Source organism: Saimiri boliviensis, chromosome 2 (genome assembly GCF_048565385.1).
Source record: "Saimiri boliviensis isolate mSaiBol1 chromosome 2, mSaiBol1.pri, whole genome shotgun sequence".
Taxonomy (NCBI): Eukaryota; Metazoa; Chordata; class Mammalia; order Primates; family Cebidae; genus Saimiri; species Saimiri boliviensis.
This window is the reverse complement of record NC_133450.1, coordinates 77,708,762-77,731,784: the sequence shown is the minus strand read 5'-3', so window position 1 is coordinate 77,731,784 and position 23,023 is coordinate 77,708,762. Positions and strand designations below refer to the sequence as shown.

The 23,023-nt window shown below is 38.0% G+C and overlaps 1 protein-coding gene across 2 annotated transcripts in view; it reads right to left on the bottom strand.

The window, feature by feature from the left end:
- Positions 1-23,023, bottom strand: part of FBN1 (fibrillin 1) — a 239,620-nt gene that overhangs the window by 166,015 nt on the left and 50,582 nt on the right. For both annotated transcript variants that reach the window (XM_074393650.1, XM_074393651.1), the window contains one exon: positions 20,501-20,596. In XM_074393650.1, the coding sequence (XP_074249751.1) occupies positions 20,501-20,596 (96 nt within the window). The remainder of the gene's footprint in view (positions 1-20,500; positions 20,597-23,023) is intronic.

The following is a 23,023-nucleotide window of genomic DNA, read 5'->3' as shown; positions in this document are numbered from 1 at the left end:
AGAGTATGCTGTAGCTTCCATGTGACATCAGACCAAGACAATCAGGAGGCTTCCATTTGTAAACTCAAGTATGACACAAAATAGCATCCAATTTTAAGAAAATCACTGTTGTTTTGTTCATTTAATTTTAAATGTCAATTTAAAAGAACAAATATTGATGATGACTCCATCACATATAAAGATGTTAATACTAAGATCTACTAAGATTCTGAGGTTATATTAGATGAAAATAACACAGAAGTACCACTTTACTCAACAGTTAGGCATTCCTATAGGTTAAACATAAAAACGAGTTCCAGAAGGGAACATTTGCAGATCAGAGATAGAAAACAGCTCATGTGTGACATGAAGTATAAATTCAAGTAAATAATATGAAAAACAGGAGTATTCTTTCAGAGATAACCTTTACCCACAGTGACAGATAACAAAATGAAGCTGAAAGAGCCATTGTTCTAGAACGGACTTTATAATCTTGCAATTGGTTATTAAATGTTAAAGAAAAAGTCCCCACACTCCAAATAATGTTCTGGAAAGGAAACGGTAAACTAGCTTTAGAGCTCCTCTTAATTCTTTATGTATTTACATATGAATATATGTATGTATGAATGTAGGGGGTACAAGTGCAGGTTTCTTACATGTATATATCGCATAGTGGGAAACTCTGGGCTTTTAGTGTACTCATTATCTGAATTGTGAGCATTGTACCCAATAGGTGACTTTTCAAATTTCATCCTCCTTCTACCTTCTCACCTTTTCTAGTCTCCCAATGTCCATTATTCCACTCTGTCTGTCCAAGTATGCCCACTGTTTAGCTCACACTTATAAGTGAAAACGTGTTCTATTTGGCTCTGTCCAACCTCTAGGAAAATAGTACAGAGATTTCTCAAAGAACTAAAAATAAAACTACCATTCAATCCAGCAATATCTAAGCAAAGGAAAATAAATCATTATATTAAAAAGACACCTGTACTCATATTTTCATAAAGTACTATTCACAATAGCAAAGATATATAATCAACCTGAGGATTCATCAATGGACGGCTGGATAAAGAAAATGTCACACACACACACACACACACACACACACACACACACACACCATGGAATACTACTCTACCATAAAAAAGAATGAAATCTTGTGTTTTGCAGCATCATGGTTGGAGGAACTGGAAACCATTATCCTAAAGTAAGATAACAGAAACAGAAAGTCCGCTTACTTCTTAGCCTGAGATATCAAGCTGGGAAGGGGTAAATAGGAAACTGGGAAACAGATGAGCAAGAGGACCAAAACTCACATGGAGTGGTCTCACCTGCTTGTCTGAAGTATTATGAAGTCTTAGTATTGTTGACTCTCAGTGAACACAACAAAACACCTTGGAAAGCCGATGATTTTGAAATGACTCTCCATTTAACTTACCTCCAAACTCCATCTGCTCACATCATCTCCCTCCCTTCGCAGTGAACTACCTGCAGTTTCCCCCACAATGAAGTCGTCTTCTTCCAGGTCTTATCCTTACTTCCAAGTCGTTTCATTTTTCACCAACTCTTACATTTCCTTTGAGGCTTTGTAAATCCTTAATTTTCCAATTCTTAATTATCTAGAAAATAAACTGTCCTTGACCTCTCAGCCTGCTTAAATGTTTTTTCCCTATACTCTGATCTCCCCTTGTGCATAGGTCTATCATAGCGTTATCACTCTGTACTGCACTCCCTCATTGACCCATGGGTTGATCCCAGCAGACCATAAGCTGGAGCGCAGGAATCTCGTTTTATTAGTCTTTGCACCTTGGCACATCGAGTGCTTGCTGGACAAATGAAGGGAAGGTAGGAGAGAGGGAGAGATAGATGCAGGGAAGACAGGGACTAAAATGAATTTTTGGCTTAAAATCTCACCATTGGTACAATCGGTCATTCATTCATTCAACAATTTTTATCAAGAGCCTACTAAGTGTCACACACCACTCTAGTAGCCAAGGATACAACAAAGTGCAGGGGTTGGTGAGAGCAGTGGCAAACAAAATGTCTGCCCTCATGGAGTTTAACAATGCAGTGGAAGAGCTAGGTCAGACAGAAGACATGCTGTATGTTAGATGGAGGATATGCTGTGGAGAACCACAGAGAACAGCAGGGAAGGTAGATAAGGGGTCTTGCAGGATGGTTCTCCATGAGGGACAAGCTACTGTGTTTCCCATTCAATGCCTCAGCATCAAATTTTATTATTTTTATTGCCCTCATGTAAGGAATTCATGCTTTCCTGCGTTAGCATCCCTTCCAATAGCAATTCCTTCAGAACTCATAATTCTCAAGTCATTTTTTTTAACCTCAGCCTTTTTTTCTGATGCCCAACATCAATTGGACTATAAATCTGTCATTTACCACTACTCGTTTAGGTCTCTCCAAGTTATAACCCATGTGGTCCAGCCAAGATACAGAGATTCCCAAAAATGCTTTCATCACATCCCAGCTGGAATCTCTTAATTCCTTATTTTCAGGCCTAGCCAGTACCTCCTATGAGCACTCGCAGTACAGAAATAACTAGGTCACAATCGTCTTCTCAAGATTCTGAATCCCTAATTACAATTCCCCCACGATAAAGGCATCAGGGCACATATTTACATGAACCAAAGTTTTCCTTTCTCAAGCCAAATAACATTTTCTCTTGCATAATTTGAGTCAGAAACCCAGTTTTCAAAATTAAAAAGTATTTCAGGTTTATAAACCACAGATTAATTCCAAGTGGGGGCATTCAAACATCTACCACCACTCTTCACTGCCCCACTGAAATCGCCCTTTTTTTCCTCTCATTTTATCCACTGTAATATGCTCTGGCATTTTCACAATAAGAATGCGATCAGGAAACAGACAGACTGGCCTCTTAAATAAACAAAGCCTGTTATTTCTTGAATTAAGTGGTTCAAAGAATGCTCATTGCCCTTCCTTCCCTGAAGTTTCTTTAGTCAATGGCTTGGGATTACCCAGCAGTGCCATTTCTACTTTTACGTTTCATGTGTTGGTGACACTCCATTATGCATGAATTAATGTAAGCTAGGAAGTGACCTGGCTAATACGCCATGATCATCCTATTTGCACCCCCTTCCCATGAGGTCTCAGGTGGCATATGCTGCTAAGATTAGCTATATTTGTAACATACGTCTTGTTGTAAAAGCAGTCTTCAGCGGGCACCAATTGATTGACTTGTGCAGCTTAACAATTCAAAAAGAAACCAAGTTGTTACTATGCACTTGTTACTAAAGTAATATTTATCTTTATACCAACCAACCACCTTTTACATCCGAGCTACAAAAAAAATGGAAGACTGACATACGTATTTTTGGACAGAGAATGGGAGTAGGGAATTGAAAGTGATGCTACTAGTTCATGTATTTGAGAAGAAAATATATTTTTAAATCACACCTTCTTAAGGTTGGCAAATAGTGCAAATTCAGTTTTAGTACATTCATTAAAAGGGAGAAATAGGAAAGAAAAAATAAAATCTCCGTGGTAAGCAGAACAAAATAGCTACATCCACATGGCTGTTTCCAAGCCTGTCCACAGGGATAGTGACTGAATGTTATTGATGATAGTTTTGCTGGTACTAATGTTATTTTTTCAGGCTGTGTGGCAATACTGTGAATTGGATCCACTAGAAGTGTCTGTGGCTTGACATACCCTTTCACTCACAGGCGAGTGCTCTCCAAAGCGCATCCTATGATTTATTTTTAAGTGAAAAATGTCAGCTGTAGAAATGCATCTCCAACTTATTAAAGCTCGCAGATGCTTTCAGTGACAATACACCAAAGTGATGAGCACAGCTTTGAAAGAAGGGCAGGCAGGGCAAATGCAATGTGAGGCACAGAGATTTCACCAGGAGCACTGACTCTTGCTTGCATGTCATGATAAATATCTGGATGTAGCAATTCAAGCAGAAAATAAATTTTCCCTGCATGCTTGCAATAGATCATTTCCTGACCAAAAAACAAAAATAAATTCTTAAAAATTCCATATCAACTGAATTTAGGAGCAAGTCTATCTGTGAAGCAAAACAGTTATATAATTCCTGTTTGGCCTACTGCTTAATTTGAATAATGCCCATTCTTTTTCTTCTATTACAATTTCAACATGCAGTTGAATATATAGCTCTACTACCATCCTAAAAAAGAAAGAAGGAAGAGAGTTGATATTTTCATCTTTCAGAAAGGCTCAACTCCCCAGAAGCTACCTTTCTGAAACCTATGGACATCTGGAACAGCTCAGGCCTCTGAAGAATAATGAGGAGAACATTTCTGGAAATCTTTTGACTGAGACGTGGACTTCTTTCACTAATCTATAAATCTTATCTCAGTCCACATCAGTCTGGAAAGGAACACTCTATGTTCCATCCCTTTACAAAGTGAAAAAGCCCCTAAGTTATAAATCAGGCTCTTCCAAGCTCATATGTCCTGAGAAGTGCTCTTAATAATACATCCCTCTTACATATTTAATCAAACCCATGAACACTTAGATTCAATTCATCTGAACTGACCTCAGTGTGGTAGGGTCCACAGCTTTTTAGCAACCCAACAGGACTTAAAAAATTAACTTCCTGAAGAAACAAGAGTCAGTGGAGTGTTACAAAAAAATGTTTCAAAATTGAAGGACAGAGTCAGACATTTCTGTTTCATTCTCCTTCTTTCTCTCTTCTAGTTACTGAAGTTAAAAGAAAAAGCTTGAAATTTCTACCCTTCTTGGTATTTCTCAAGCCAACCTCTTATTTTCATTTTCTTTTCCTTCCTTGTCCAATTTTTCCAGTTGCTCCTGAACCAACAGATCCTCATCCCTACCCACACCATGGCACTATCAAAGAAGAATGTACACTCATCACGCATGCACTAGGACCATTCGTCCCTGACGGAGGGACAAAGCTGACATTTGTATTTCTTGGGGCAACTGAAAAACCTGTTAAAAGTTTGCAGTTTCCTAGCACTATGAAACACGATAGAGCCCCTGCCCTTTGGAGATCAATCAATCAGTCTCTTTCTCCACCTCTCCCTGGAAACTCTACATTACATCCCTCTGACATTAGCTTTTTACGCTTTCTGGGATGCTTCAGCCAAGTATTATCTACTGCTCCAAGTGCACTCCATAAACTGGTTTCTCCATGTGACTTTGCAAGATAATGCTCAGTCTACAGATGGCAGATAACCCTACAGTCAAGAGACTGGGTGGTTCTGAGCACCCACAGGAAGGCATGGGAAAAAAAGAAACAAAATCTACTTTAGACCATTCCAGTGATGATAGACTATGCCAAAAGCCACACACTCAAATTTGAATTTCTTCTGAAAATCAAATGTCCTTGTGACCAAACATTTCTCGGGGGAAAAAAACTCATAGCACATTAATCCATGTGACTTCAGGCTACCCAGAGTGATCCATTTTAATTATTTTCATTCTTATCTCCCTATTTTCAGCCACAGATAAGTTACAGTTACTATTCTGTCCTATAAATGAAAGCCAGTTATAATTTCATAATCTAGTACAGCGAGCCAGAGGGGTAGGAAACTACCCACCAAAACAGACTACGACTGCATGCACTTGTACAGTGGGGCAGACAAGAGCCAAACACCAACTCTGTTGTGACTTGAGCTTGCTGTCATTGAATAACTGAGGCAGGGTGCTCTCAGAACACCATCACAGCAATGCACCAGTAAATCATTCACTACACCATCAACCCATGTTCTATTGCCAAAAGTGATAAGCTATGTATATGCCAGATCCATTATTTAATTCAGCAAATATTTACTGAGGATCTACTCTGTGTCAGACATTTTCTAGACATTGTGGTTAGACAGTCAACATTCCCTCTTCTCATGGGGCTTATGCTCTCAGAGGAGACAATTCTAAATTTCCAGTAGCTTTTATATGACAGAAACTGCAAATCTCCTGATACATGCATCAAGAAAACAAAGTGGTCATAAAAGAAAACCAGTTATGAACCCTTCCTTAAATACACACTCCAATATACAATATGCCTGGTCTACTTTCACAGGAATTACAACAGAAGGATGTCCTGGACAGCATGATGCAGTAGCAGTTCATTCATTCACACATCCAGATTCTTTGTGCCTGTGTGTTCTCAGCCTGCGACAAAACCAGATTGTCTTCTGATTCTATTCACAGCTCAATTCCAGCTAAGTGTTCTCACCGCATAATGTCCATTTACAATGAAAGACAAGTTCTCCTCGACAAAATTAATTCTAAATATTGCCTAGTTCCCTCAAATTTAGAATTTTTAAAACTGATGGAGTGACTAAGAGACACAGAGAACAGAAACAGCAAAGTGTCAGCAGTCTGACTGGAAATCAAAAGGGTATATAAAATGAGAGGAAAAAACAAAGATAGAGATAAAATTAAGACAGTTAATAACAGCAAAAAGTAATGCTAGAGACCACAGTGAGCTCTAAAAGCAAGCCAATACATTTTGGAGCATATAGATGCCCCATAATCTGGGCTGACTGAGAAGACACAGGTCTCATTCCTAGGCACCTGCCTTAGAGGAATCACAGAGGTTTCCTTCAATCTCACTCTTCGCTATAAAACGTGAGGGGTTGTCCCAAGGACTGACTAAGGTGGTATATGTTCACAAGTGTTGCATAAATGGAAGGGATCACATAAATCTGGCATCTCTGAGCTATTAACACTTCACAGAATTCACTTGCTCTGCCTGCCAGTGTTGTGTCATGGTTTTAAAAGGCTGAGGGAAAAACTCTTGGCTAAAAGTACAGATGATAGATCCGTCGCTTCTTTTTTGTATTACAGGAAATTCAGTAAGTAAACCATACTTAAAAACTTCTCATTTGTTCATTTTTTCCAGTCAACAAATACTTGCCGAGCTACTGGGTGTCAGACATTACAGGTAATATGTTCAACAGAACAGAAATAAGTCTCTCCTATGTGGAGTAGAAAAGTACTAATAAACTAGCAAAGACCCATGTTTCATTCTTACACCACGCAGTATGATTTCACCTATTGTACACAATAGGCCTCCGACAATATTTGCTGTTTAATTTTCACGATCTATTAGATGCAATGAGAATTTATTCTTCTAAAGCTCACAAAACCACATGTGGTATTAGAAAAACGACATGACCAAACACTGTGTTGCTAGGTGGCTGTTGTTATTGTTCACGTAAACCATTACAAATGTATCTAGTGACTGACATAGTGGCCACGACTTGTCCAAATAGCAAATGATTTATTGAAGCCAGGATTGCATGACATCCAAAGGCGTTCCCCAGAGACAAGACTGCAGGCATCCATTCAAAAGCATGCATTATCTCAAAATGCCTGACGCCTAAACAAACCATTTTTGTGGTGTACTTACATTTTTTTGGACACTTGAGTTCCAGTTCACTAATGTTTCTAGGGGAAAGCTAGGGATCAGAGTCCCTGTGTGAGCACAAGGATTACAGGAAAAGCAATATAAGCAGTAAAAGACTCAAGATCCCTCTGACTTTGAAGGGCATTGGAAACCTGTAAGAAGAGCTCTCCCGCCTTAATGAAGTCAGTATTCCAGAGGCTCCTTTGTGAACAGTCTCATGGTCAACCTGAGCCATCAGACTTCTAACGTGCTATAGAAAAACATACAGAGCTCTTGTTCCCCAGTGTGGGAATCACAGCATCACTGCATACCTCTCAATGTGCCGCCATGCTTGCTACACATATGTTTCTGACCACTGCTTCAGTCTCCCCACTAGAACGTGACTCCAGAAGGTGGGATGCATGTATTTCATTCATTATTACATATCTCCAGTCATTAGCATAGTGCCTGAGAAATACTCATGCATGATAGATAAACTCATATCTCCTCTCTTTGTCTTAGAACAATTTCTTTTCAGCTTACCATCATACCTTTTTTACAGATAGATTTAACAAAACTGAACACTCATGAGGACAGCTTGAAATCTGTGGGTTTAAAATACCCAAATGTTTTGGTTTCTAAATTTAGTCCTCTGGGACTAACACTTTTAGTCCTTTGCAACAAAAGAAGAATTGTATGTGGTTCTGTGAGTAGAAGCATCCTCACTCCTATCCAATCTGACCGGCCATATTTGTAGACTTAAGGTCTTAACATCACCTGGAAACTGAATATGTACTTTACAGAGGTGTTTAGTTTATTTTACTGATGGATAAGTGTCTGTTACCTCTCACTGATTTTACAGTGCCACATTTCTAAAATAGCTAAGTGTCTCTTATATTTCATTATTGGCCTTTTCTGAAGAGACAGTTCATTTTCCCTTCTGTACCTGTACATATGTCAGTAAAAGTAAGCAAATCTTTCAGTAACTTTTGGTTAGTCAATGGGAGAACAAATGATTCACAACCACAGTCACCATTACATCTCATAGAAATAGTTTTCACTTACCCCTTCATTTTCTCCTTTCCTTACTATTTGCATTATTGTAGTTTTAGCCTTCGTTACAATTGCAACAGTTGAATGTGTACTAAAGAAAAGCACATGGTTGATATTAGATCCAGCTTAAGAATGTTGGGCTTCATCTGAATAGGGGATCCAAAAAATACGCTGTTCCAGCAAAATAACGAAACTTCTAAGTGGAAAAAATGGTCACAATGAGGCCTCCAGGTTTAGGTCTAATTTCAGTGATATATGAAAATTTCATAATACTGTTAATGAAATGATACTTGTCAACCAAGATTACTCTCACTTTTATGTGAATTTTAAATAACTAACATTTCTTATACATGTATTATGTGCCAGATCCTGTGCTAAGTACTTTGTGGATTATCTCAATCTTCCCAACAATCTTCCTAGGTATATACTATGTATATAGTTCAGGGAACTGTGGCTGAGAGACATGCAGTAACTTGCTCAAGGCCACCAATCCAACAAGTCGCAGGATTTATCCTCAAGAGCGTGAGTTCATGATCAGTTTTCTAGAAACGGCTAGACAATTAGAAAAACACAACTCCTCCTAATTAGACATGTTAAATGAAAACATTAAAATGATTGTCAGATATTGACAAGTTGGAATGAAGACTCCTTTGAGACATGATTTAGTTCTGAAAATAATTTCACTATCATTTTTTCTCATTCATAAAAAGTAAAGAATAACAACCCCAGGAGTCATGGGAACAGGAAGGTCCTGGGTACACTCCCAGTTGGCTCCGTCAAGGGATGGGATGCCTTCTAGGCGCTGCCTTTTGTTTGGTTTTGTGATAGCTTGTTCTGCTTGGCAATGGGGGGAACTCTGTAGAAAGAAATGAGGCCTAAATAAGGTCTGAAAAGAAATAGCCCAATCCCACTCCAAATTGTGCTGTCTGAAAAAAAAAAATAAAATAAAGAATTTTCAATGGTGTTTTCGGGTTGTTTTCCTTCAAGAACAATTTGAATTCTATTACATACTACTTTCCAAAGCCAGTTTTATATCATTACGATATTGTGGATGCCTCTGCTTTTATCTTCCCCATAGTATAATGAGAAAGTTCCAAAATATTCTCCAGTTTTCAAGTGAAGGTTTCAAATGATTATATTAAGAATGAGTCAAAATTTACTTCTGGCTTCACTTTGGCCTTTTAATATTCACGAGTCTTAGTTTAAAGAACGTATCATTGGAATATCTAACAGAATATGCACCTTTCCATTGGGACTTTGGGAAACACATGGTTCCTGAAGAGCTAATGTATGGTCATAAAAACATTTTTTTCAATTTGGATAAAAGTTGCTTCCATGCAAGGCTTCTCTTTCAGCCTGGTCCAGTGCCCACAACGGTAAAGGTTAACAGTGCCCCCTAGGAGAGGGCAGGCAAGAGGATAAGGGTTCTCTAAGGACAGAGATAGAAATGGGCCCAGCTTACAAACTGAAACATCAGAACATTCTTTATTTCCTAAGAAAACAAATATCTCAATCTGTTGTTTACTATAAAGCTCTTCTGAAACAGTTCAGAGACAGAAGATTATCATTGAGGGAATATGATAGGAAAGTTGAAAAACACTTTTTTCATGCATTCACTTCCTTCACATTTCAGTTATAAACATCCACACTCCTATTTCAATATAACATACACATAGATTTATAAATATTATGGTCCAGAATATCTTTTCTTAAAACGTTGGATTAAACAGATGTATTTAACATTTGAACACTCCCTCTCATCGACTTCAAGAGCCCACAGTTAAATTATGTAAATAGACAAATTAATAAATACTCTCTTCACAGCTCTAAGCTTGGCAGTGACATAGGAAGGAGTAGCAAATCTAATTTTTAGTCTTTGGCCTATGGGGAGCTCCATAGTCTGAGTGAGAAACTATATATAAACCTCTATTTTAGTAGTCCCCAGAGCAGATTAGCAAATTGTATAATTCCCAGATTACAGGGCTAAAAAACCAAATTTACTTTTTAAAGAAAACACTGAAAGAATACCTATATAATTATTTTGTATTTTAAAATTAATAGATTCTTTACATTTCATTTAGTAAATAAAATGTTTTTAGGGAAACTTAATTATTACAACTTGCTGATAAGGTTTCCTGAAGTCATGAAACAGAATTCTAGATGGTTTTATGCAGTAGAAGTATTTCAACACAAAAATTAATAAATATACATGGAAAAAGAAGTTTTTTTGACAAGGTGAATATGCTCATTCCTTACCTCTTAGTAAATATTACAAAATCATGAGTCTGTTTCCCCAAAGACAAACACTGGGTCACTTAATCAGTTTAAAATGTAATAAAATGCAAGTAAAACAAGAATTCATTGGAGGAATAAAAATGCTAAAATGTCTGATGTGATCCTTAAAGTGAATGGCAAAAATCAAAAATTTAGTAGATTCTCCGAGCAAGTGAAATGTGGGTGAAGTCCAGAAGGTCTTATCAGCAAAGTTGCATGGAAACTGAAGGGGCAGGTTGAGGTGGGGATTTAGGGGCTGGCTTCCTAAGGTCAGGAAATGATTGGTGAGAGAATGAGACTTGTCCTTGAAAGAAAAGGATCTAACCAGTCTAGAAAAAGGAGCGTTAGCTCTAAGAATATCTGATACTCCTAGTTCTAGAAGTAGTACCCCCAGTGGCTAAGAACCAGGATGGCATGCATACTGACCACATCAAGCCATTAAAAACTACGAAGTTATCGTTATTGAATGGGATAGTCCAGCTTTCCTAGGTAATTCTTTAAAGTATTTGAGAACCAAACCCCAAAGAATGGGTGTCTCAAGTTGTGCTTAAATTTATGGTCAAATGAATCCTCTTAGGAACCCAAAAAGTGAATGATTAAATAAAGAAGATCTTCCTCCAAAAACATCTAGACATTTAGATAAATATTCATCTTTAAAATGAGGACATATATGGATTCAAAACTCTGATCTAGAATGTGAAAACATTGTCATGTAGCTGTCAAATGACTTTCAAAATGACTGTCAAAATAATAAGAATCCAGATCTTCAAGATAAAGACATTAAAGGTGTTAAGGGAAAAGAAATGGGAAAGGAGAAATTCCAAAATTCATGGGCTTGGAGATGCCGAGTTAAACTAAGTAAAAACAGCTTCCTTCCTGTAGGACTCCCAAGAGCTAACATGCCCGATGCCTCCTCAAGAAGAAAACATGGGATGGAATTTCCAAAAATGATATGGACCATGGCAACTTCATTTCACGGAACCTCTCATGGGATTGATGTTCTACAAAAAGTACTTTGGCACATCGTAGGGACTATGAAGCCCCATGTATTTGTTCAATATATGTTCACAAACCAAAAACAACACAGACTCTCTAGAGACCATAACTACTGGGAACATAAACAGTAAGTGTTCTGAAGTGCTCTCAGTTGGGCATATAAAATTGGTAAGGGTCTCCTGAATGCCACCTATGAGATTATGTGAAAACAGTTTCAGAAATAAGACCAGTCTTCCCACTAATTTATACTTACAAAGGGAGATGTTTTTTTAATCCCAATATCCTGCTTCAGTCCAATAGAACGGAAGGGCATCACAGAGAGACTTGCAACAGACCTTCCCTTCTTTGGAGTTATGTGAGTTGACGTTGTGCCTTTGCTGCTTCTCCCATAGAAGGGCTCCAGTACCATGAAAGCTGACATAGCAGGGTCCTCCCTTTTCCCAGGTCAATTTGAGCCTCTAAATCTGTGTACTATCTCTTCCCTTTACCCATCATGCTTTCCCTTAACTCCTCTGCCTAGCTAAATTCTGGCTCTACTTGGTTATTTAACTTTCCCATACAGTATGCATGTCTGTTTTCCCAAAAATTAATGTAAGGCCCTCATGACAAGAGCTATACATTCCTCTCATGATTCTATCATCATGCCTTGCTTACTGTCAAACCTTTATTAAATATATGTTGTAGTTGTTATATCTAATTGACATGACTGCAAGAGATTGAGCTTATCACTTATATTTGATCGAAATTCTACCAAGACAGAACTTGAGAAATTAGGCTCAGCTCTGAGGCCCTTAGTTCTTTTTTTTTTTTTTTTTTTTTTTTTTTTTTAATGGTTTACTTTTCAAGTCTCAATGCCTCCTCCTCTTTTTGATTTTCTAAGACGCTACTTTCTGAAGAGTTGGAGAAGTAGCAGAAGGAAGGAGAAGAAGAAAAACTGGAAACTAGTAGACACCTTTGGTAAAGTTTGGGTGTATATTACTGAAAGCAAAGTTCTAGAGTTCTACTGTCCAAGATGGTAGCCATATGTGGATATTAGCTGGCCAAACTGAGATGTGCTGAGTATCATGGTTTCCTCTATATATGCATTAGATTTCAAAGACTTAGAATGAAAAAGAGAATATATCTCATAGATAATTTCTAATACTAAGTATCTATTGACATAAAACTTTTGAATATATTGGGTTAAATAAAATATATAATTAAAATTGATTTCACCTGTTTCCTTTTACTTTTCATGTGGCTACAAGAAAAGTTAAAATTATATATGTGACTCACATTATATTTCTATTGGTCAATGCTGTTTATTGTTTGAAAATCCAAGACCAAAAAATGATTCAAATATTAAATGTGGCTACCAAGTTATAAAAATTTGTTTCACTTTTTAATAAGCTCATGAGAGCTAAAAAATAAAGTGTAAAAAACTGTTTTTGAAGATGAAATCATAATACTAAATTTAGCAGTTGTATTAAATGATTAGCTTTGAAAACACAAGGGAATGTTAGAATCAAGATTTCATTGAAACACCAAGAGAACAGATGCCACATTCTAAGTCAACTGTGATACTCTGATGCATAATTTGCAAAGCAGGTGATGACGACCTCTTAAACCTTTATGCATATTCAAAGTATTCAAATGTCCAAAGTAGTAAGTGACGGGAAGCGGGTTACTCAGGAGAGGGCTAGGTGGTTACTAGCTCTTCCTGGGAAAGGATGGAGAGCCACATTATGATGCCAAGTCATGAGAGAGACTTCAGGGACACTGCTCAGATTACATGATTTTTATCCCAGAAGTATGGAGGACACTGTGGACTTGGGACTGTCAGATGCTCTGAAACTAGCTGTCTAGATGCTTGGACAATGCTTCCAATGAGCATTTACTAATGTGTCAGTAGTCTGCACTCCAGCAATTCATCGTGGCAGAAAAAATGCATGAATGTTTTCTGCCATCAAGCTATGGGCCACCAAAAGGAGAGCTGATATGGACTGAGCCTAGGTCCTTTCCCAGATGGCTGCTTGGAGCAGTAAAGAGAACTCAAGAGGCTAGAGGTACCCCTGGGTGCCCAGGGACTGAGGAAGAAAATGGAAGCAACAGTCAGAACACAGATGCCTCTGCCCCCATGAAGGGACTTACAGGGCAGAAAGTATAAAACAGATCAGATGATTTCATCTCCCAGCAAGAGAAGTACTAGCCTACAAAGTGGGCCGAGAGGGACGATGAGTGGGAGATGAAAATCAAGCTGCTTTCTGGTTGCATCCCATCTGCGCTGCTTGTTCATATCAGGCATGTGCAGCCTGCAAGGCAACGCAGCATGTGTGCCCTCAGTGCTACAGTTACCCAGCCACAAAACGAATGTCTGTGTCAACAGATGCAGTTCCTGGAACTATTCTAGGAAAATCCAGTTTATTCAATGATCCACCAGCTGCCACAAATGTTGCCATACCACTTTAGATGCACAGTAACATTTAGGGCATTTTGCCTCTGCTATCTACATACTGTTACTTTGCATTGAAACTAAATAACAAAAGCGAGGTTCATACAGGCTTTCAGTATAGTTTAGTAATGACAGTTTATTGGTTTTGCTTTGCTTTTTGTTTTTTGTGTTTTTTTGTTTTGTTTTGTTTTTTTTTTTGTTTTGTTTTGTTTTTGCTTTTGGAAAGAAGAAAATATACATAGTTCACAGAGCTCTGCCTTCCAAAGGCACATGGAGAATGAGAGTTAATTACCCTGGGAACTTCAGTGATAGCCATCTGCAACTTAAAATTATGTAAAATTGGGGTCAGAAATGCAGCTCTGTAAAACTTACTTCCACACAGAAAAAAATAATGAATCTATTTTTTATTAATATCTTCCTGAAAAACACCAGGAGAAAAAAAGCACAGGAAAATCAGCTCCTGATTCCATAAAGCTCTCTAAACAGGTCTTGAGATAAGGTAATGTTTTTACTTTCTTTTTTGAAGCAGATGTTTCCAAAACAGACTATCTGATTACTATACGTTTAGATAATTACATGTTAGTCCTTTCCATTCATTAGATACAATATAGATGCTGCCTTTTTGGATTTACATTATATGTGTTTATCAATTGCTTAATGCAATATTTTTGAAAGTCACTCAATAAAATCATTAGGAAAATATCTGTGCAAAATCATTTTTATATCATCCGAGAAACAAGGGGTGAGGATAAGTTTCTCAAATGTCAACTGCATATATAAGAATAAGGTGGAATTACAATCAACTTAGCTGTGTTTGTTCTATTCTGTTTCATTATTGTCCAAACAAACACACAAAAAACTTTTCCAGCTTCATTAGGACTGTAATTCCCTAGGAACCAAGTACATGCACAAAGAGCTGTTCACTTTCAACTGTTCTGCTTATCTAATGAACTAAGGATTATTTCCATCCTCTCATTTTTATTCTACTCTACTTTGGCCCCAATTGTTTCTTTTCCTTAAAGCTATCAGTTCGACAATGCTTTCCCCATACTTTATCTACTGATAGCCAGCATGACAGCCAACAGACTTTTATAAGTTGGCAGAAATCCAAGTATTGTTTTCACAGTTTAGATTTGGGTAGGAATTTAACACAGAACAAATGCATCAGGATTTAGAAGAATCCGTGTGCATGCTCATATTCTAAGGATACATGATGAAGAGCTTCAAGTGGAGTAATGAGAGAAAACTTCTTGCTATTTATGCTTCCAAAAGGCTTCATACTCTGGCTCACATAAAGTTTGACATTAAAACATTAAACCAATTCCATGTGCTTTATGAACCACATGAGAAAATTATTTTTGCTGTTTTTTAAATCTAAGTCTGCTTTTGATCTCAAACAGCTAAAATGGGTGATTATCCACTGTAGTCACTAGAATTAACAGTAAATTATTGTAGGCTATTTCTAAAAACTCAAATACCTCCTCAAAAGGGGGGGAAAATCACATACTGATTTGCATATGTTGCTGATTCCGTAAAGGCAACTCCAAAAAAGGGTTCCAAATACATTTTGAGCACTTGCAACATTATATAATAAACATTATATATAAAACTATTCAATTTTCCATGATAACTACACTAAAGGACAATCTTCATTCTGTATGCCTACTTCCAGGCATGTTGGTTCAGTCCTTTGGAGCACATTTATAAGTCCTGTAAACACACAGGAATCTCTCTCTTTCCAAGGGCATATCTGTATACTGAAATCAATCAAACAGAACAATATTTAAAAAACTCTACATTAGAAATATCCAAGAATATGCAAGATTTCTTTTGGCTGTTTATCTATGAACTCCACTCTAAAATTCATGTTCTATGTTTCTTCTTACCATTCCTCAGAAAAGTCTTCAGTGTTATGAGTGGCCCCTTCCAGTGAAGTTCAAGTACTACACAGTGGTTGTGTGCACAGGCTTAGGAGCCAGAATGTCTACGATCAGGCCTTTATTTCACCACTTTTAAGCTGTTCCTTCTTGGACAGGGCACTTGATCTCTCTTTGCCTCTGCTTATTCCACTATAAAATGGGGCTTACTATAGGAATTTTCTCATAAGGTTGTTGCAAGTCATCAAAGTGAAAAGCTCAGCATACTGCCTGGCACTCTGAAAGTACTCAGTACTCAGTACATGTCAGCTGTTCTTAGGTCCAATGGCCCCTTTATGATTCTCATTCTCAGTCCTTTGATGAGTCTACCAATTGCCAAGTTATTTCTTGAACTTCTTTTTGTTTTTTTGCTCAGCGATCTCCTGGTTCTCTTGCTCCTCTTCATGTTTTGTGTCTCTTCGTTTCTCTTCTCCCTAAGCCTATTCATCATCACACTCCACCCCCCACGTTCAGGTCTCTCTTCATCATTCTTCTCCTTTTTGTCCTGACCCTGAGAAGTCTCATCCACTCATATGATTCACTGTGTTTAATACAAGAGCATTTAACAAGATTTTAAATGTGCATTCTGAGGCAAAATGGCAAGACAAAGAGATTCCACACAGTTTTTTTGTTAGCAGTAACTATGGCAATATACAACTAGCTTGATTTGTCATTGCCAAAACAGGCACTGACCTCACTTCAATAATCTGATAACGAATGCTAACATACAGTACCACTGAGCTAAGACAATGATTAAGTTCTACCAGTTGCTCAAGGCTCAAGCAGAGAGAAGGCAAAGGGCGGGGGTAGGAGGCGACAAGAAAAACCACAAATGTAAACTTACCCAAAAAAAAGTGCCAGAAGGAAAAACTTTTAAAACTCTGGGTTAAAAAAAATAAAGAGATGCAATCTTTGACAGAGAAAGCAGCAGGAGGTGGCAAACTTGAATGCCTCCAAGGGCTAGTACGTAAGCTAAATGAATAAACTTGAGCAAGATCTGACAATAGGCAGTGCTGGGGACTATGACAGACTAGAAGATGTACTTAAGGATATTCCTATTCAGCCTTTTAAAAGTAGACATTGCAGGCCAAATAAGCCACAGGTTTCTGTTTTTTTTTTGTTTTGTTTTGTTTTTGTTTTTTTGTCCTCTGGGTGTAGAGAAACAATGGTAATGGCAATGGTAAAATATATCATTGCTACCTGCGCATTGGGAATGAAGCTGGCTAGCGAAGACTTTTTTTTTTTTTTAACAAACTTATCTTAATGGCAAAAAGCTGCAAGTAAGACAAATTTGCTTTATAATCTTATTACATTGTTATATGACTGTTATGATTCATAATGCAAGCATGGATCTGCTGCTCCTCTCCATCACAAACCAAAATACTATGTTCAAGGATGATTAAGATTTACTTACTGGCTTAATGTGATACAAATCCTGCCAGTATGACCCCCAAAGGTGTATTTCACACTCACAGTGGGTCTCTGAGGTAGTTATTAATGTATAAAAGTTCCAAGATCTCCCAGGAACAAAGATCTTTATCCTGAAAAGTACTTATAACTGACATTCTAAATGTTCCCTTATGTGTGCGTTACATCATGACAAGAGGTTTTTGTTTGTGTTTTTATTGCCACTTAGTTTTGATCAAAATATACTTTCTTTTTGCATCCCTGCTGACTGAAAAATGACAGTCGTGTGGCCCTGAAAGATCATTCTTCTGAAAGATGGAGCCAAATTCAATTAGGTATCAACACTGTGATCAGCTGTTTAACATGAAACCAATGAAACCAATATTCAGGACTGTTGGCTAACCGCAATTATTTCCAGGAGATACTTGTTCGTATCCGATCATTATATCTCCAGGTTTTCTGATGCTATTAAATGAATCCAGTTCAATATCTATGGGTCATGTACTGTGCATCAAGCAGTAAGGCTGGAATTAAGAAGATGATGAAACTGTAGTTGTTTCTGAAAACTTATGCTCTAGTGAGGGAGATCAGAAACTTGCTGTTTTGATATAATGTGGTAAATGGTATAAAAAGAGATGTGGAGAGAGTACTAAGGAAAAATGTAGATGAAGGGAGAAAGGAAAGTAATAAAGGCCTCCTGGGTGTTGATTTTTAAAAATAAAACATCACATCCCAATTAAAACAGAATACAATCAATGGAGGTACTTATCCAGTAATAAGTACCTCAATAAGTATACTAACCCACCATCAGAAATCACACTGAATACTTTTCTACACTTCAGGATGGATCTGTCCTGACTCAGTGCCACGTTTTTATTCGTCACTCTTGAAAGCACAAACATACATCTAAGTAAGAGGATCTACTGCCTCTAATTCTTTAAAGAGGCAAGCAGATGACTTTCATAAGAGCAGAAAACAGTGAAGACTCCATAAATGGAAAAAGAAATCTGACATAAAAAGGACTCCCTTCCCCTGTGTGGTGTGGGAAAGACACTCATGTTTTCCTTCTCCTATTGAAGCTCTGGGACTGTACCCATGGGTAGAACAGGCAGTGGGTAATGACTAAGTCTCTCTTCTGCTCCCCAATCTCCACTACCACAAATGCCTGAAAATCTGCCACTTGGGGATGAATCTGATTTTGAAAATCACCACTGGGAAAATTCTATGGAGTCATCAAATATTTACAACTTAGTGCAGCTTTCAGGATAGTTCTTTTTCCTGAAGGGGAGCAGCTGAAGACACCCCAAAAACTTGGAGAAACCTCTGAGTAATATGCCAGTTTTGATTAGTAGCTTAGTAATTTAACCCATTCAGGACATTTCTTAATCTTGGGCAAAGATCAAATCCTTGAAGAAATCACTATGGAATGGTTCAATATCCTGCCCTTTATTTTAGACTGTATTATCATCAATATCTGAAGTATAAGCATCAATAGTCTTTGCAGCAAATCTTCAACCACTTTGTTAAAATGGTTACAGGTAAAATGTTACAGGTAAAATGCCCTGTAACTTCATCTTATTAGTGATTTTTCTAAAACAAATTAAGCCCAGCATTATCATCTGAGAAGTTATTTCCACATTCTACTCCACAAGCTACACATTAACAATTTTAATCTCCTACAGCTTCACTGATTAAGTAGTAAGGACACAGAAGGATACTACCTAGTAGAAATAGTTTTTAGTACTCTGGACCATTATAAATAATTATTAGCCAATAAAAAAAATCTGTGCAAGATGTAAAGAGAAGCAGTTTAAGGAGGGACTCCTAAAGGGTATCAGCATGCAATATAAAGGTTTATTATGCATCACGCATCAATACCATGCAGTGACCCTATCAATAGAGATACAATACAATTTATCTAGTAATCAAAATAATCACCCCGGAGTTTCTTGCTAAAATGGATATTATTGCCTTATTAGCAAATAACTAAATTTAGATAAACTTATAAAAACAGACGGAAAATAAACAATTTCTCACAAACCACTCTCTGCTCTTTGTTTCCCTCTGGTATATGTTTTAAATGACACATTCAACATCTGCTACTGAATCTTTACTTTCCATCCTAGGATTAGATCTCTATACAACTTTGACTAAAAGAGATTATTGCAGTTTAAAAGTTCATGCAAAATTTCAATTACAGTTTTATGTAACATAAATCTTCTAAACTTTCATTATAAAAGTAGGGATGATGAGAAAAAAACTATAAATGTAGAGACAAGATGATTAATAAGACCAAAGTTCAGGGAAAAAATTTAAGAATATTACATATCCGCATATAGCTCAATATCATATTTGCATTTTTAGGTAGGCAAATCAGGTAGAATGCTTCTTTTAATTAAGAGTAGCAGTAAGTGTTAGACTTGAAGAGACAAAACACACATTCAAATTAAAGGTTTATCATGTATGTGGCCTTGGGGACATCCCTGGACCTCTTTGTGCCTTGGTCTTCTCATATGCAAAAGTAAGGATGATTCTACACACACTAGTAGACTGGAATGAGTACTAAATAAACCATCTACACAAAACAGTTTCTCAGCAGACACTCAACATATCTATGGTGAGTTTTGAATACTGAGCTTGTACACCTCTACAGCCCCCAACAGTTCCAACAGATCTTTAGGTGCACTTTTCATACAGAACTTCTCCCTTTCCATACATACGTTTTGTTTGAGATCACTTCTCTAATTCATAGCATAATAAAGAGCTTAATCCTTACCCCTACAGAAAGCTCTCTTCTTTTTATGCTGATGCCACCTGGTAATTATGTATATGCTCAAAACTGAGTGCCACCAAATCAGCAAATAACGGAATTTAGGTAAACTCTCACTGGCAAACATTGCTGAATATCATGCATAGATTCAGATCTACTGTCTTGTCATCCTAGGGACCTTCCCAATGGCAGTTCAGAAATCCCCTCAAAACTCAGCAAAACTCATGAAGTAGCCATGTAAACCCAATGTCTGTACAAATTAATAACAGCTTTAGGTATCGGCATGTCTTTATGAAAAAGATTTTAAAAACCATTACCTCTTTCACACTGGGGTCCAGTAAAGCCGTAAGTGCATGCACATCGATTGGGGGCCACACACCTTCCTCCATTGAGACAGCCACTTTCACAAACAGCTGTAAAATAAGGGGAGAGTTGAGAAGCTTTACCCAAAAATAAATGCTAATGAAGTAACACTTGTGGTCCCCTGGAAGGACAACAATAAAATACCTAAAGTCACCCTGGTGTTTGTTTTGAACCATCACTCTACAGTTACAGATCCTCAGATGTTCCTCAGTCAGAATAGATGAGTTTGTATCTGTGTTAATGCTGACTGTCTATTCCGTGAAGCATCAGAGCAATGCTTTCAGTTCTACATCGAAAACAATTTCTAAGAGATGTCACTGGACAGGAACTGTGTGTCAGCAAACACTCTTTTGCTTACGGTTTATGTTTAATTTCAACAGGGCTCCCATGAGCGGAAAGATCAACTCCTCTGATGTCACCCTTTCAGAAATATAGCGTGTTAAATTGCACAATTAATTTCAAACAACAAAAGACTAATAATGATCTTCAGTAATTTAGGTACCATAATGAAAATCCAGTTGAGAGTTATAACAGAACCTATGAAAACTATTGGTGCAATGAAGTCTAGAGATGTTTGAGGGCAGGCTATTTTGCTTTCTAGAAGAGACATTAAAATAGGACTTGAAAGTTCATGTGCTAAACAACTCCTCTTTGTACAATTTCCTGTAACTCGCACATGCATGGCCTCTTTCTAGGCATCTTCATCATCAGTGGTAGGCTCTTCTCTGCCAAATATGGCAGCCTCACGCACTCTTCAAAGCTCAGCTGAAATCTCACTGCTCCATGAGGCTCCCCCAAAACCTCCATTCAAATTCCTTCCTCCTTATATATTTTCTATACATTTTTCCATACATTACCCCACAGCGGTTATGAAGTTGAGTCACTAATACTACCCCTCAAGAGAATCTCCTGAAAGGAGTTTAGCTGGCAGACAGCTTCCAGCTGCTGTACCTTCAAATCTGCTGTGGTGTTCATGTCAAGGGCATGCTCATGGCCAACGACTGAACACAGCATTAGGATACTGCAGCCTGGCCATTTCCACCCATCATGGAACTCTCTGATGGACACTTTTTGCTCTGGGTTCTCCATCAGCCTGGCCAAGGCTTTTTGGAAGCTGCACTACAGACTGAAGTTCCTTCTATCAACTGTCCTTCTTTCCCTCCCTCCTTGTACAGGGTCAAACGGTCATCATGGTCTAAAGACCATTCCCTCCTACTTCGGCTTCCTCTCTCCTTTATTCTTCACAGGACTTTTTCCCAATAAATCTCTTTTATGTCTAATTCTGTCTTGTTATTTTCTTGGCATAAAAGGACCTGAACTGACACAACCCTTTTTAGCCAAAAATTATGGTAGGAGTCCACTGCTCATCATATAATCAGAGAGGTTTATGTAAATTAATTGTCTTCTTTGTCTCTTGATTTATAGTTAAGGAGAATGAAGAGCTTTTAAACAGAAAAGAAATTTTGAGCTTGCCTAAGTCAACCCTCTCAGTTTATAGACGAGGAAGCTGAAGTTTAGGGAAAGTTTTCTAATTCTGCCAGTGTTAATTAAGCACTTGTGTGTTGGGCTTTGGGCTCTCAGGAAGCACCAAGGGGAGCAGGAGACATGCCCAGCAGCCCCTCTGATTCTCCTGGAATGCCTCTAGATCCAGCCCCATCTTGCCTTCTCCAAAGCCACAGCCTTGGTTAGGACTTGTCTTTCTGCTCCTGCTTTGTCCCCCTCCAGCTGCACTTCCACACTGTGATCTTTCTCACTGTAAACCTTCGTAAGTGAAGGGTACTAAGGTTGATATTTCACAGCAGTAAACATGCGGGCTATGGAGACAGACTGCTTAGGTTCCAACCCCAACTCTGCTGATTACCATCTATATTACCTTCAAAGAACTACTGAAGTCCCTGTGGTCCAGCTCCCTCATCTGCTACAGGGCAACATTCACGCCCTCTAACACAAAGGGTTATTTTCGTATTAAATGAGTTAACACACATAGAGTTTTAAAATGTGCCTAGCACACAGTAAGCACAGAGTAACTCAAAAGACCATGTTGTTGATGCTGTTAGTGTGTTTTCTTTGTTGCAGTCTCACTCCTCTTTCCTGGCCTTACTTTGGAAGAAAACATAGTATGTATAAAGGCATCAAAACCTGGCCCATGACATCCTTTACATCTGTTCCCATCACTCCCCTGTGCACTTAAGCTCCGGCAATACCAAAGCACTTGCTATGTCCCATATGCCATGCTGTGTCTTGTGCTGGTGCTATGTTCATGCTCTACCATCTGCCCAAAAGGTCCATTCCCCATCACCTGAGAGGTAAACTCCTACCCATCCCTCAACACCCAGCCCAAGAATCACCCACACTGGTGAGCCTGTCCGGCCTCTCCCTTCTCCACACTGGGCTACACATACACAGAACTCAATCAATATTCTTCTCCGACTGCAGTGTATGGATGGTAATATGGTTTGGCTGTGTCGCCAACTGAA